This window comes from Mustela lutreola, chromosome X, assembly GCF_030435805.1.
Source record: "Mustela lutreola isolate mMusLut2 chromosome X, mMusLut2.pri, whole genome shotgun sequence".
Classification (NCBI taxonomy): Eukaryota; Metazoa; Chordata; class Mammalia; order Carnivora; family Mustelidae; genus Mustela; species Mustela lutreola.
In genome coordinates, this window is record NC_081308.1 from 12,673,113 (window position 1) to 12,689,836 (window position 16,724).

The 16,724-nt window shown below is 45.1% G+C and overlaps 2 protein-coding genes across 3 annotated transcripts in view; one reads left to right on the top strand and one right to left on the bottom strand.

Annotated features, from left to right (window-relative positions):
* The window catches only part of CTPS2 (CTP synthase 2), a 100,199-nt gene that overhangs the window by 27,049 nt on the left and 56,426 nt on the right, over nucleotides 1–16,724 (bottom strand). For both annotated transcript variants that reach the window (XM_059157041.1, XM_059157042.1), the window contains exon 14: nucleotides 7,593–7,689. In XM_059157041.1, coding sequence (XP_059013024.1) covers nucleotides 7,593–7,689 — 97 coding nt within the window. The remainder of the gene's footprint in view (nucleotides 1–7,592; nucleotides 7,690–16,724) is intronic.
* LOC131821176 (ATP synthase F(0) complex subunit C2, mitochondrial-like) lies at nucleotides 13,442–14,065 on the top strand. Its single transcript, XM_059157043.1, is given in 2 exon segments — nucleotides 13,442–13,603; nucleotides 13,606–14,065. Coding segments are annotated over 2 exon segments (435 nt in total). The 5' UTR covers nucleotides 13,442–13,483; the 3' UTR covers nucleotides 13,921–14,065.

Consider the following 16,724-nt stretch of genomic DNA (forward strand, 5'->3'; position numbering starts at 1 on the left):
CCGCCTCTCTAACTCTAAGGCCTGATGTAGCTGCCACTGATTGTGGAGTTAAGCTGTGGCACTTCTTACACCTGGCTGTTTGACTCATTTACATTCCCAGCCCAGTCCTACCGGCCGAGCTGTTCAGTCCAATGTCCATTCAGGGCGTGTGTCCCTTCTCAAGCCAAGCATGTAGTTTCAGACTGTCTTTCAGAAGCCAGAGGTGGGGTCTTCGCTTTCTGCACTCCCTGCTCTTCTCCCACAAAACACTCCTCCTGAGACCTGTGGAGCCCTGTCTTGGGGCTCTCAGCGCAAGCTAGCTTTCAGCTCTGTGAGCTGTTTGGGTCTTTCTATCCCCTCTTTAATTAAGGTCTGCTATTTGATATAGTGAGATGGCCAAGAGGTCGGGCTCAGAAATCAGCTGAGTGACACTTTAACAAATGACTTAAGCTGCCTAAGATGCCTTTCTCTCTTGTGCGAAATCCACCCAGGTCGGTGTTGAAAGGAATAAGTGAAACGATGCATAGAACTTCCTCATTACTGATGCTTAGAAAGTGTGCAGTCGGGCCGGCCACCATTTTTTCCCTCCTTTATTTATTACTTTTGGCTCTTGGTATACCGTTTCTTCAGTTTTTATAAAACATCTCATTCCTTTTAAGCATCTAAATTCCTCCTCTTTCTCTAATTTTATTTTTCATGATCTGCTTTTATCTCAGTTTGCTAGTATAAAAATGCTAATTTTTGATTTTTGAAATGTGTTGCCTTTAACTCCACATTACAGCATTATATTATTTTCATTGCTTGCATCTCTTTCCCCCACCCCGACTTAGTATTCTTATCCCATCTTTAATACCTCTTTTCTTAGATTTTTTTGGTCTGCTTCTGCTAGTCATATTAGCAGGTAGGGAGCAAGGAGACCAGAACAGAGGGACTGGAGAGAACATGTAAGGCAAGGGGAATGCCCGCTCCCCTTCTCCTCAGGCTCACCCCTTCTCCCCTCTCCATGTCTGGAGGACCCTATTCTTTTTTTTTTTTTTTTAAGTGTAGCTGACATACAATATCGCATTCATTTCAGGTGTACAACATAGTGATTCAATACCTCTGTGTGTTATGCTGTGCTCACCACAGCTAAAGCTCCTGTCTGTCACCACGCAACATCGTTACAATGCCACTGACAATATTCCCTCTACCTCCTATGCCCCTGCCTTATTTATTCCATAACCGGAAGCCCGTATCTCCCACTTCCCTTCACCCATTTTGCTCACCCCTCCCACCCCCCGCCCCTCTGGCAACCATCAATTTGTTCTCTGTCTTTATAGATAGAATTCTGCTTGCCATTTATTTATTCATTTGTTTTTTAGATTCCACATTATGAGTGAAATCATATGGTATTTGTCTTTCTCAGTCTGACTACCACCACTTAGCAGAATACCCTCCAGGTCCATCCATGTCGTTGCAAATGGCAAGATCTCATCCTTCTATATGGCTGAGCGATACTCTGCTCTGTGTGTGTGTGTGTGTGTGTGTGTGTGTGTGTGTGTATACACCGCAGCTTCTTTAAGCATTTATCTATTCAAGAATACTTGGGCTGCTTCCATATCTTGGCTATTGTAAATAATGCTGCCATAAACATAGGGTGTGTGCATTTTTTTAAATTAGTGTTTTTAATTTTCTTTGGGTAAATTCGCAGTAGTGGAATTACTGGATCATATGGTATTGTATTTTCTATTTCTTTTAAGATTTTTTAAATGGATTTATTGGAGAGAGAGAGTGTGTAACAGAGAAAACACAAGCAGGGGGAGCTGCAGAGGGAGAGGGAGAAGCAGGCTCCCCGCTGAGCAGGGAGCGCGATATGGGGCTCGATCCCAGGATCCTGGGATCATGACCTGTGCTGAAGGCAGACGCCCAACTGATGAGCCCCCCAGGTGCCCCGATCATAAGGTATTTTAATACTCCATCATACCCAGAGCTTCGAGAGACTCACAGGTCTCACTGTATTGACAATATGCCCTTCATCTTAATGACCCTAACAGCCGCACTTGAATAGCGCTTCTACTGTGCCGGGCACTGAAGGACTCACATGTATAACTGATTTAACCCTCACCAGAACCCCATGAGGCAGGAGGCATTCTGGCGTCCGCTCTCCAGAGGTGGAAACTGCAGCGCCGTAAGTAGCTACACAGCCAGGGACAGAGAGCTGGGCCCAGACGGGCCTCCACGGGGGCAGCGTGGCTGGGCTTTAACCACCCCACTAGTTCCCGTGGGCGAGGTGCTCGGCGCAGAACCGGTCCAGTAAGGGACATGTAAATGCCTCCTCTTGTCAGGATTAAAGGGGCTATGTTACGTCCCAGACCTGGAAGCCCCCATATCCGCAAATACACCTTAGAGAATGGTTCCCCCAGCCAAAGGCAAGAAGGGGCAGGGGAGAGAGCTCGCCTGCGGTGTGGACCATCAGAGGGAGGCAGGAGAACGCCAGCTGGCGCAGAGCAGCACCGCACTCCCTTCCCATCGGTCTCACCACGACAAATTACCGTGGCAGGGACTTCCAGCGTCCCTAAATCCCTGGTGACCTCTTTTAAACTGTTTTGTAAATCACCTCATTAACCCAGCCAAGGCTCTTTGTATGGCATGATTATTTTCTTAAAGTTCCTAGCAATCTAATCACACCAGGAACTAGAAGCTGTTTTTCTCTATCAATGCCTTGATAAGAGATAAGAAAGCAAAAGCAATTTTTCTAGCCAGTGAAAATTTATTCTACCTTATCCTCTTTTCCTTCAAATTCGAGATTGACCCCTCTGCATTTCCAATGCCATGAATTTAACCCAGATCCTTAACACTGGGACTCACCCCATACATCCCTCCTTGGCCTGTTGCCTGTTCTCTCAGAACAAAACCCTTTTTCTTTCACAATAAAACAGAACCAAATGTTTTAGCCAAGTCCTCCTCCTTATTATGAGGAAATGCCAGGAAGATCCCCAAAAGGAATTAAGTCTTTTCCTAAAGCATTCCATCTAGCCGATCACCCCGAGCAGCTCTCCGCAGCCTCCACTGCCAGCTGACGTCTGCCTGTGTCAAGCTGCACTGACCCCTTGTCATCTGCCCTGAGGAGGAGGGTCATCTTTTCAGAACTCTGATGGGAAATCACCAGGGCCTGGTCTCTGGGTGGATACACTGCCCCGAAGAGGGCTTCTAATTCCTTCCAAAATGTTATGCCACGTTCTCCACAGGACTGGACACCCCCAAAGGGCAAAATGGCACCCACTCACTTTTAACGGTTCCTCAGCACAGAGCTATGTTCATCGGGTGGCCCTTTCCTTCCTCTGCCTACCCCCACCGCCCCCCGCACCCCCCATCCCTACCCCAAGTACTCAGGCCTGCTCTGTGCCTTTCCACCCCTACAGCATTCTTGTTTCTAAAGGCAAGGGCTCCCTAACCATTTGGGTACTGTTTTAGAGTCAAATATGGGATTTGCTTTAAATTGAGCTGACTCTAGCAATCCATCCAGTGCATAGGCACACCACACTGAGCAGCATTAAAACATGCTACCTGCATATTCTTTCTGGTAGGTGGCAGTTAGGTTTGAAAACCACACTCAGCACAGACAAAGACATGCTTCCTTTCCTGGATCTCTCAGCAACATGTCTGGGACCTGACCAAAAAAAATTAAGCCCGGGGACTGCAATATTTTGGAAACAATAACCATCAAACAAGTTGTCAGCCATCCCCTTAGTGAGCTCTGAACCTTGTGTGAATTGCTTTGTATTTTACCATGTTCTCAACTCTCACACTCAGTTGAGAGCCACAGGCAAACCGATAAAGTTTGTTTTTGGAGCCTCAGAATCCTCTCATAACGAAGTTCCCTGGTACTTTCCCCGGCTCCTTTCTCACCTCTTTCTCGATTTCTCCCTCTTCAAAGCGCCTGGTTTAATACTTAACCTGCTCTGCACCATTTCTCCTTCTGCTTTTCAGGAGTCATGTAATGAGTTAATCAACCAAGTTATGGTCTCCCTACAAGACAAGTCCTGCCATCTATGTATCCAGATAAAATGCTGTTTTGGAAAATTGAGGTGTAATTTACATGCAGTGAAAGATACATATCTGAAAAACGGAGTTTAACAATAGTAAAATGTGTGTTTTAAGTATTGCATATTGGAGAGTGATTATAATGGTGGGTTGTGGAGCTAGGGCCATCTGTTGGCACAGAAGACTAGAAACCATGCAAGATGAGTGGTCTGGGCCTGTTCTGACCACCCACTGACGGTGAGCCACTTCCCCTCGCTGCCCTCCATTTCCTTGCTGAAAAATACTGATTGGGTCAAATGGCTTCCAAAAGCCCTCTTGACCTTATTCTGTCACTAAATAGGGTTTGCAGGCAGGCAAGTAGACAAGCTGGGAGATGTCCTTGAACGCTCCCCAGGAGGGCAACAGCTTCACTGCCTGTTTTTGTGTAGACCAGGGTTTGGCAAGCCATGGTAATTCTGAAGCAAAATAGGATTCCTCTGACTTTTTTGGTCAGCCCTCGAACTTAGAATGATTTTTACATTTTCAAATGGTTGAAAAAAAAAATCAAAAGAAGAATAATATCTCATGATGCATGAAAATTACATGAAATTCACATTTCAGTGCCCGTAAATAAAGGGACATAAATTGAAACATAGCTACGCTCATTCATTTATGTATTTGCCTGCGGCTGCTTTTACACTACAATAACAGAGTAGAGCTGTTGCATCAAAGACCATGTGGCCCCCAAAGCTGAAAATATGTACTATCTGGGCTTTTACAGAAAAAGTTTATCAACCCCTGGCTGAGGCCATTTAGGTTATAGACTTTGGGCTGGTAGATCTCTCCCTTCCTACAATTAAGTGTTACTAGAACATGGGCAGTATATATACAAGTAAATCAACATTTTGGGGTGGGAGGGACTTTCTACTTTGTAGTAATGAAAAGAAATGCAAAATAGAGTACACTAATAAAGGGCCCTTTTTGTTCTTGCTAGGAGAGCAAAAAGAAAAATAATAAAAACACTCGGAGGGGCGCCTGGGTGGCTCAGTGGGTTAAAGCCTCTGCCTTCGGCTCAGGTCATGATCCCTAGGGTCCTGGGATGGAGTCCCGCATCGGGCTCTCTGCTCAGCAGGGAGCCTGCTTTCTCCTCTCTCTGTCTGCCTGCCTCTCTGTCTACTTGTGATCTCTGTCTGTCAAATAAATAAATAAAATCTTAAAAAAAAAAAAAACAACACTTGCAAAAAGACTAGAGAAAGCAAGAACAGTACAGTACAGTTAACATCACTATGAACTGGTTCACCTCTTCTTTCAAACAATCCAGCAGAATTATCAGTCATAAAAGTGCTCATACCCTTTGACCTAATAGTCCGACTCCTGGAAATCTATCCTAAGGAAACAATTAAAAGAACATAAACACCATGTCAAGACGTTTGCATCAGCATTTTTCTAACAAAATGTTGGAAACAACCTGCAATGTTTAGCAATAAGAAAAGAGTCAGTGGATTATGGTTCCTTAGTTCAATGAAATATTATATGCCCAAGTAATAGACACAAAGACTAGGTTCATAAAACATTATTCTACAACAAAAGGTTACATAAAAATCAAGCAACATAAAGTTTTGAAGACATCATGAAGGTGTAATTAACACTATGGTGAAGTGTTACAGAAAAAATATCTTATTTGTGAAGACCTGTGAACCAGCTTTGACAGTTCCCCACACACTGTCCTTAGTCCTTTAATAACAAAAAGCCTTTGTAGGCAAGGACAGCCCACGCATGCAGAAGGAGCCTCTGGTGACATGTTTCTTACAAACTGAGCAAATGATGATTAGTACTTTGGTCCAAATCGATTTATACCTGTAATCTCCACTTTAGAAAACTCAAATTCATCTCATCTCATTGCATATGTGAAATATGTATAGCTGTCTGTATGTCAATGATGCCTCAGTGAAATGCTTGAAAAAAAAGAAAAAAACAAATTCCCAGTTTTCCTGAACCTTAAGGAACTAATAGGTGACTAAGAAAAAAAGAGGAACTTGATGAATATAAAAATCAGAATGACTTTAGTAATCCAGCCATTGTGTCTACCAATATCTTCAGGCTTTAGGCACTCCCTCTCCCACTCCCCCTGCTTGTGTTCCCTCTCTCGCTGTCTCTCGCTATCAAATAAAAAAATAAAATCTTAAAAAAAAAAAAAAGCAGACCAAAGATATTAATTAAGCAACAAGCTCTTCGTGTGTTTAAGAATCATAAAAATCATTGACATTACTTTTATGTCTACAATACAGAAAAATAAACCCTAACTCGGTCTTATTTCTATGGAGACACATCAAAATTTTCAATATTTTGAACACATGGTCTTTTTTAAAAGCTGAGTATGATGAGCACTGAATCCTTTATAGAAGATACAATTTTAAAACATTACATTTTTCACTAACCATTTTTTGTCTCTTAGGCAATTATTTGAACCAAGTTTCGAAGGGTTTGAAAACATCGGAAAGCTGAGGAGGAATCACTGCTAATATCTAAGGAGAGAAAAAATTCGCACATTCTTAAAGAAAAAAAGCCACTTCGAGAACAGTGGTTTCTTATCCAGAGAAAGTAGGGAAATGTGTGTACCTTGAAACTTTTCCTTCTTAGATATCATTCTTCTGCAGAAGCTGTATAGTCCATGGAAGCAGTTTCTTATCCATAAAGGAGAAACTCACATTCCTGGTCTTATCCTTCTTGAATAAGACATTTTTCTAAGATACGCTCATAACTTCATGGGATGATGCTGGACACCCAAGAAACCTGGGTTCCCGTTGTCTCATTCCAGCCTTCTCTTTGCACCTGCTTTGAGGCCAGCAGGGCTGACGGCTGTCCCGGGCAGGGAGCGGACCTGCAGCTCTTAGCACAGCACCTTTGGCTAAGAGTAGGCACTCAAGCTGTATTTACTAAATTGAACTCAGGCCTTTGGGGGTTTTCTCACTCTAAGTTATTCTCATAGAATATGTTCATCTATGAGAAGAAGTTTCACAAAAATTCGAATAACCTTATCGAGAGTAGAAGATGGGCAAATATCAGATGGAAAGCCCCATCATACTTTCCTCTCCCCACGCCGAAGCTACTGGGGGAACAGAGAAATCTACTTCTCAAATGACTGCTCTCCTCCTCACGAAGTTCGTAAATGAGTGGCTAAAACCAGTCCGACATGAAACAACTGAACTGGAAGCTGGTTTTCGGTGGAGCGGATTGGAAAGAACTGAGTGAACCGGGGCTCCCCGGGGAAAGGTCATCTCCGGGAGCATCTCTGGGAACATCTCCGGGAGCATCTCCAGGAGCATCGGTCAATCACAGAGCAGCTCCCTGGGCAGGGTATTGTGGAGATCAGATGAGAGGGGGTATTCCTAGCCGTCTACCAACCCTACCAGGGGGAGGGATCCGGAAGCAGGAGGACCAGCAAGGGCATGGGGTGGCAGAGGAGGGCAGGTAGGAGGAAGAGTCGCAGGCAACACCAGGGGCTACTGGAAGGGGAGCCCGAGGGGTGGAAGGGGGTGGGATTAGGCTCAGACTGCACGGCCACGCCGAGCACCCCCGCTGTCGTAAAACCAGTGATCAGAGAAACTTACTTAATATTGAATTTTCAGTTTTGAAAACAGTTCTTCGGATTCCCAGCCTCATCGTTCCTCCCAAATTGCCAGGGTTGTGTTCAGGCATATCAATCACCTTAGAAAACAAAACAAATCCGGTTTTTCCATCTTACACAAATGTTATTTCCCACATCTCAAGCTTTACTTTCATTTTATTTTTTTGTAAAGATTTTATTTACTTGGGGCGCCTCGGTGGCTCAGTGAGTTAAAACCTCTGCCTTTGGCTAAGGTCATGATCCCAGGGTCCTGGGATCAAGCTCTGCATTGGGCTCTTTGCTCAGCAGGGAGCCTGCCCGCCCCCCCAGCCGCCTGCCTCTCTGCCTACTTGTGATCTCTGCCTGTCAAATAAAAAATTTAAAAAAAAAAGATTTTATTTCCTTATTTGTCAGAGAGAGCAAGCACAAGCAGGGGGAGTGGCAGGCAGAAGGAGAGGGGGAAGCAGGCTCCCCGCTGAGCAAGGAGCCCCACTCAGGGCTCGATCCCAGGACCCTGAGATCATGACCTGAGCTGAAGGCAGATGCCTAACAGACCTCGCCACTCCGGTGCCCCCAAAGCTTTACTTTTAGAGTAATTATCATTGCATAAGGATGTTCCCTAAAGAGTAAAACCTGATCGTTCCTTCCAATTTTCTTATTCGAATACAGCCATGCTTGACACACCCCTCACGGTATGCTTCCTGTTTGTCTCTGCTTCTCATCTTTCCTTCAAATCACTTGTAAAAAATTTATCAGGAGCCTCTTTATGACCTTCGTCCTGTCATTCCTTGAGCTGTCAGTTGCAGGCAATGTTCACACTTCAAGTTTTGGGCTTCTGGGACCTCTCACTTTGCTATTCACACCCCTCCCCCACTGCCCACTTCACTCCTTAAAGATTTTCCATAAGCAAATCTGCCAATCCTTGTGGAAAACTACACCAAAGATATTTTTTTGTAGAAAACCTTAGAAGGATTCCTTTAAGCAAAAAGGAGGGTAATGTCATCCATTCTAGCACATTCTGTATGTGGTAAACTTAAGCGCTGCCCTGGATCTCTCCCTCTTCTTCGTCCCTCATCTTCAGTGTGTCCAGTTCTCTCCATTCACCCCCTCCAGCTTTCCGACATCCATCCACTGCTCCAACCACCACCCAAACCACAGCCCCTGCCCGGGACTACAGCCAGAGCTTACCAGAAGCCTGCCCCCCATACCCTAGTTCACATGGCCCCAGGCTACCCTACCCTGCACACTGCCAGCAAATGCAAAGTAGTCGTATTCCCCCATCTTGAAATCCTTGACTGCCTGGTTATCAGCCCAGCCTACCCCTCCAGCCTCGTGTCCCAGGACTGTCCCCTGAATTCTGGTCAATGTGGCCTTCCTTCCCTTCCTCCAGTGCATCTTCTTCCCTCCCCCCATGAGGACTTCGCACATGCTGTTTCCTCTGACCTTGAGATCTCAGCTCCACTATCCAGTATGAACTCCTATGGGGAGCTGATATTCCCAGGCTCCATAGCCTAGTCAGGACCCCCAATCTCTGCCCTCCCCCGCACTGAGCTGCCCTCACTTCACGTCTGTAGAGTGCTTTTGTGTGTCAGACTGTACCTCCTTGACAGCTGGGCCAGTGCCATCTTTCCTTACACGGCATTCCCAGCCCCTCGCATCGATGGAACTGGCCCAGGGTATACACGGCATAAGTGCATGATGGAAGGAAGCAATGAACTCAGACCAAATAATTTCAGATTTATGTTCAATTTACTTCACAGAAATTCAGAAACACATGATTTTTATGAAAAGCCCATTCTCGTAAGTCATTGCTCTGTTTTCCCAGTTCTAGATGCTATGATCTCATGGTTTTGTTTCATCTTTTTTTTTTTTTAAGCTGTTAAAGACTATAGTTGGGCAAGATAACCTGTTCTAATGGAACTACTTAGGTTCCCTCTCATAAAACCTTTCGTCCAGTTTATTCCCCCCATACCTTAACTGCCATGTATTACTCTATAGGAAGCCTGGACAACGGCAACTTCCTGAGGTCAAAATTTTCCCAGAACTTGTGTGATCTTATCAGTGCCCCAGAACTTTCCAAGCCGTCTGAACCCCATGCCCCAAGTACACTCTAAGAGTCACTGAGGAGAAGGGGTGGAGAAAAAACTTGATTACTCCCCTTGTTGGATGGAGTGCTCAGTTCTGAAGTGCTCTTGGCCTTGGCATCTCTTTCCTATCTTCCTTGGTTGGCTAATTATGGCTAGATTACGTACTGCTGGAGGGAGGTGAGAGAGGGCATCAGCTTCCAGTTCTCAAAGCTAAGCTGCTTATAAATGCCCCGCCCCTGAAGCATTTTCTAGGAAAGGGCAGATAAGACTGCTTTACCCACCACAGCCTCAACTTTCACTTATGTTTAAGACAACCTGAACCATGTAGGAAGAGCACAGCAATAAACTCCCCACTGGTTTCTTATTAGTTCTGTGATTGCTCAAACCACCCTTACTTCCTGCGTTGAACTCTTCGGCCCAGGAAGAGTCTCTGAACGTAGTTTGTATAGTTATTGGCGTGCTTGGTCTTCAAGAAACGTTCTGCTATGAACCAGTAAGAAAACTCAAATGACCCACCTGCGGACAGGAAACCTGCCTTACTGTGTACTTGAGAGGAACTTGACAAACACAGGACTAGAACATATTTCCAAAAGAAAAAATGCACTGGGCATAGAAACAGCCTGAGGGTGTTAAATACTCCTCTAACATAAATGGAAATCTGGAAATCTCTGAGAAAGAGATATGAGAATATTATTTAAACACATGGAGGTAGGTAGTGGGCATCTGCCTGGCTCAGTCAGCAGAACACGTGACTCTTGATCTTGGGGTCTTGCGTTTGAGCCCCATGTTGGGGATACAGTTTATATATACGCATAAAAATAATAAAACATGGAGGTAAATATCAGTTGAAACAGCTGGAAGACTTAACGGTGGCAGAGAGGGTGTGCGGATTAGAATTTTCATTATACACCTTTTGGAACATGTTGGCTTTGTAAACTTTGTACATAGCATTATTTTAATGAAAATACAAATTTAAAGCCCAAACAGTGAAATATATTATTTCAGACTTCCACTAGGGTATTAGTTCACATTATCCCTGCTGTTTTCAGAAGCAATAACTATAACCTTCTCCTGAAATGACAACACAGAAAGAAATCCCAAGGAATAGCAGCCACGGTGATCTTCTGATTAAAACGTATTAGCACAGAAACCACTGGAGAAAGCAAAGAAAATGTTAGAGAAAAGATGGGGGAGCAGAGGCAAGTAGCTTTCTAATGGCAAATGATGTCCCCGAATGTCAGTGAAAAAAAAAAAAAAAAAAAGCAGAGCAAGAACTGGCAGGAGATTTGCTGTTCTCTCTGGTCCGGCTGAGCAGGCCTCATCCAGGGATGCTCGCCGGACCCTCAGTCAAAGAACCTCCAGGTCAGGCACAGGCTGGTGGAACCCAAACCCAATGGAAAGGGAAGACTGCGGAAGGTAGAGGACGCAGTGCGTTTCTGGCCGAGCCAGGCCCCGCCACCTGCCTTCAGTTACAGGCACCTCCTATGCATGACTGCCTCTTGGGTTACAAGCAACCTGATTCGGAGTCGACATCAGGAAAAATATCTTTGTGCCTCATATCCCTTCCATGAAAAGCCTGAGAGACATCGATTTCCTAAACATATCCTTTTGACTGGGATAGTTTAAAAAAAAAAAAAAAACAACCCTTGGGGCACCTGGGTGGCTCAGGAGGTTAAGCATCTGTCTTAGGTCATTGTCTGGCTCAGGTCATGATCCCAGGGTTCGGGGATCGAGCCCCAAATTGGGCTTCCTGCTCAGCGGGGAGTCTGCTTCTCCCTCTCCCTCTGCTCCTCCCCACCCCTGCTCATTCTCTCGCTCAAATAAATAAATAAATAAAATTTTAAAAACAAAAAACCCTCAAATGTGCTTTAGTTTGAATCCTGACATTTCCAAAATCCCCTAGATTTGCATCTAGGAGGAAAATGCCTCTTCCATTGCAAAAGGATTGCCTTGGTCTGCTCTGATTTTGCCTTGGCTGCTGTCTGAACCCCACCACAGGTCTGCCCTTTCTTGGAACTGAGCCAGCCATACAGCATAAGAAAAATAAAAAAGAATCAATAAGTAACGAATGCTGGTGGTGATAAAGCTTTAGATGTAAAAGCACCACATAAGGAGAAAGACAGCACTAATTAACCCTTACTGAAGTTTCTGCAGCCCACGATAAGAGTGTAATGGGTTCATGCGACCCACATGCCTTAACGACAAAGTCTAAGGAAGTTAGTTTCTCTTATCAAAGATGAAATTCCAGTGTGTGGAGTAGGTCAGCTTCCCTCCTGTCCCTTGCCTTTGGACATCTGGGGACACTGAAGGAGCCCCCCCCCCCCCCCAACAGCAGGCTGTTTCTAGGCTCTTAGGCAACACACAGTGATTTTTCTCAGACTTTCTAGTATATTCCTCTGGTATATTTCTAGTATATTCCTCAAGTACTCTTTTTTTTTTTTTAACATTTTATTTATTTATTTGACAGACAAAGATCACAAGTAGGCAGAGAGGCAGGCAGAGAGAGGAGGAAGCAGGCTCCCTGCTGAGCAGAGAGCCCGATGCGGGGCTCGATCCCAGGACCCTGGGATCATGACTTGAGCCAAAGGCAGAGGCTTTAACCTACTGAGCCACCCAGGTGCCCCTCCTCAAGTACTCTTTACAAGGATTTTCCCAACCCATTCCTTTCCTCCTGTCCATTAGTTTTTTTCTGGTCATTTTTTTTTCAAGCCTGCTTCTGATGTCGATTATTAATGAGTCATATTCAAGTTGCGTACAAAGTATGAGCTTTTTTTTGTTCTTTTTTTATGACTTATATATAACATATAATTATAATTCTATTTTATAAATATAATTTATATTGTATATAAAAGCACACAAAACTTGCCATTTCAATGGTAATCAAACAAGAAATTCAAACAAAGTGTCAATTTTTAACCTATCAAATTAGTGAAGATTTTCAAAATGGAAATCATTATATCCTGGTTAGTATTCAGTGGGGTAGCCACTGACTTAGTATAATCTCTCTAAAATGCCCAACTGATGTTCTTCAAGTATGAACTCGTTCTGTGTTATACTGCGAGCTCCGGCAGCCTCCACCACCGCAGATCAAATCGACGCCCTACCGCTGTGGTACTCAGGTTCCACCTCATTCAGGAACCCAGTCTGCCTGTGCTCGCCTCATGAGTTCTAACCTGTGGTTTCCACCTTGGCCAGACAGGTCCGTTGCTGATGGCTCCTCTGCTTGCCTCCCCACAACCCCTCTTCATAAACATCGTCTCTTCACTACTTTTCTTAAAATGCCTTCTCCCCACCATTCCACATGGGCCCATGTTTTTGGGGTACCCTCTTGTTCTCCTTACTGACCCCTAATTAACACTGTGCTATTACGCTCACCCTGCCAAATAAATCACCTATATGCTATGAGCTCATGTTGAATTACTCCTTGTGGTAGGCTGGATGATGAGGTCCTCACGCTAGCCCGTGGAATCTGTGAACAGGTAACCTTACATGGCAAAAGAGACTTTGCAGACATGAGTAAATTAAGGCTCTCGAGATGCGAAGGCTGTCCTGGGTTATCTGGGTGGGCCCAATGTAACCACAGGGTCCTTATTTTAATTTTGCTTTTAAGATTTATTTATTTATTTGAGAGAGAGTCAGTGAGTGCATGAGCATGGGAGGGGCAGAGGGAGAGGGAGAGAGAGAATCTCAAGCAGACTCTGCCCTGAGCACAAAGCCCGATCATGACCTGAGTTGAAATCAAGAGTCAGACGCTGGTCTCCTCAGCCCTGGGAGCAGCTCTCCTGCCAGAGCCCCTCATCCCCTGAAAATGTCCGCCCGCACAAAGTTCGTCTCCGCCCCGTTCTTGGTCAGGAGCACCTCTGAGCTGTTGAGCCGATCACTGTCTGCAGTGGTGCTAAAACCACCCGAGACCCTAACAGATGAGGCACCTTATAAGGCCTCAGCATCTTGACAGCCCAACGTCCCCTGACCTCACTTATTCCTAGCCGAAGCTTCCAAACCAGCGCCATTTCAAGGGACATCGATACAGCAGCCAAGTTCATTGGGGCTGGGGCTGCCACGGTAGGGGTGGCTGGCTCTGGGGCTGGAACTGGGACTGTGTTTGGGAGCCTCATCATTGGTTATGCCAGGAATCTCTCTCTGAAGCAACAGCTCTTCTCCTATGCCATTCTGGGCTTTGCCCTCTCAGAGGCCATGGGGCTCTTTTGCCTGATGGTGGCCTTTCTCATCTTCTTCACCATGTGAAGGAGCTGTCTCCACCTCCCATAGGTCTTTCTCTCGTGTCTTGTCTGCCCTGTATAATCCTTTTCCTATACCTCCCCAAGCAGCCTGGGGAAAGTGGTTGGCTCCTGGTTTGACAGAGGGAAGACAAATAAATACTGTATTAATAAGAAAAGAAAAGAAAAAAAAAAGAGTCAGACACTTAACCAACTGAGCCACCCCGGTGCCCCTTTAACCACTGGGTCTTTATAAGACAGAAGCAGGAGAGTCCGAGTCAGAGAAGGAGACAGAAGACAAAGTGGTGGTCGGAGAGAAAAGACAGAGAGAGCTTGGAAGATGCACCCTCCTGGCTTTGAAGATGGAAGAAGGGGTCGTAGGCAGGCAGCCTCCAGAAGCTGGAAAAGGCAAAGAAACAGGTTCTCCCCTAAAGCTTCTGGAAGGAACGGTAGCCCTGCCTACCTATTTTATAATTCTGAGTTCCAGGACTGTAAGGAAGAAAAAAAAAATGGTTTGTTTTAAGCCACTAAGTTTGTGGTAATGTGTTACAGAAGCCACAGGAAACTAATAGAGTCCTTCACTGTATACAACCTCAACCCCCTCTGTCATCTCCTTTACGTGCCTCCTCTCACTGGCTACAGGGTGGGCTCATCGAGCACAAGGACTGGATCTTCTTCTCTGTCTCTATCAGAGTTCAATACGATGTCAGGGTCCAGTCGAGTGCTCCCATCATTAAATCTCCCTGGATTTGTAACAGAAACCAACAGAGCCGACTACGGGACTGGTGCGCAGTCAAAGAGCAATGCATGGCGTCTTGGGGATGCTGCGGACTGTCCAGAGCGGCAGGCAGTTCATGTGAGCATCGCACAGGGGAGGAACAGTGCCCCGCTCTGAGGCATGGGCACCGCTGAGCCTCTCTCCTGCTACAGGACCCTTACTGCCCTGTCCCCCAGCCTGCCTCATGACCAGCAGCACGATGGTGGAATCCGCCATGGAGACGGCACTCAGCGTGCCCATACAAACGGATGTATTTTCCGGAAGAGATGGAAGAGCCAGCCCTCGATTTGAAGAAGGTAACTTGGTGGTAGGGCACAGAGTAGGCAGGCAAGGGGAGGATGTCACACAGCGTTTAGGGATAGCTGTGCTTCAGTAGTCAGTCTCTTTTTTAACCCTCAGGATTGAAGACAACATGAACCCAGGAGAGCATTGCCTGCCCATTTCGTTTTGCAGGGCCTGACACCGACCCCCTTCCAAAGGAGCTTTTCGAGGCACTGCTGGCAGTGGACTTGGAATCGAGTAATACAGCTATGGGAGCCTGTGGTACCAGAGCTTTGCAAATAAGTTACTCTTGGCTTCCCTAGGGAAAATCGCAGGCTGTCCAAAGATCAAGCAATTGAATGGTGAGGAGATAAATCACCTTTGCTTCTCCATTCTCCATGACCAACCTTGTGCCTGGCATTTCCCCCCTTCTCTAGTTTCAAAATGCTCTCTTTCGAACACACCCTGTGTTTATTGCCTGTCTCCATATATTTTTAGTTAATGTTTCATGAGACTATCTATTGGTGGATTTCCCACTGCAGGTTTACCCTCACACTTGAGCTCGTAGGTAAAGAGAAACCTAAGAGATGAGAGATGTGACTGGCAGAGGTTAGCGAGTGGAAATCTGAAACCCATGGGTTGTTTTTCAAGTTCTGTTAGTGCTTACTACAAGCATAAGTTCTGACAAGTAGCACTGGACCTCTCTTATTTTTTATTTTTATTTATTTATTTTTAAAGATTATATTTATTTATTTGACAGAGACCACAGGTAGGCAGAGCGGCAGGCAGAGAGAGAGGGAGGAAGCAGGCTCCCGGCTGAGCAGAGAGTCCAATGAGGGACTCGATCCCAGGACCCTGAGGTCATGACCTGAGCCGAAGGCAGAGGCTTAACCCAGGCACCCCTTATTTTTTATTTTTTTAAAAGATTTTCCTTTGGGGCGCCTGGGTGGCTCAGTGGGTTAAAGCCTCTGCCTTTGGCTCAGGTCATGATCCCAGGATCCTGGGATCAAGCTTCACATCAGGCTCTCTGCTCGGCAGGGAGCCTGCTTCCCCATCTCTCTCTGCCTGCCTCTCTGCCTACTTGTGATCTCTGTCTGTCAAATAAATAAATAAAATCTTAAAAAAAAATTTTTTTTTTCCTTTAAGTAATCTCTACACCCAACAGGGGGCTCGAACTTACAACCCTGAGATGAAAAGTTGCTTGCCTTACCGACTGAGTCAGCCAGGTGCCCCAGCACTAGGCCTCTTTTAATCAGAGGTCCTCCCTTGAAACTATAGATATGGACCCTGAAAGACTATTAACCAAAACTATCCCAAATGTTTCTCTTCGACTTAATACCATACACATACACATACACACACACACCCCATATATACAATATATGCCATGTGTTATACATAACTTATATCTGTCCTATAGTATAGAGTTATTAAAATTACATTTAATAAAATTTAAATTTAATTAAATTTATATTTATACATTATATAGTCACTAAAACCATTTCTTCAATATAGACTTAAGAAAATATAACAACTGCCATGTTGAGTTTAGCTCACAGGTGGTAATTTGAGAGAACAGATGACTTAAGATGCTATTTCCACATTTGGAGTGATTTGATTTTGGTCTGTGATAATGGCACTGTGGTTGTATAGAAGAATGTCCTTGTCCTTAGGAGATAAGAGGCTAAGGTATTTAGGGGGAAAGTCAGTCGGCAACTGACTCTCAAATGAATCTTGGCAAAAGGCAGGTTGGTTTTCACCGACTATTGCAAGTTTTCTGTAGATTGGAAATT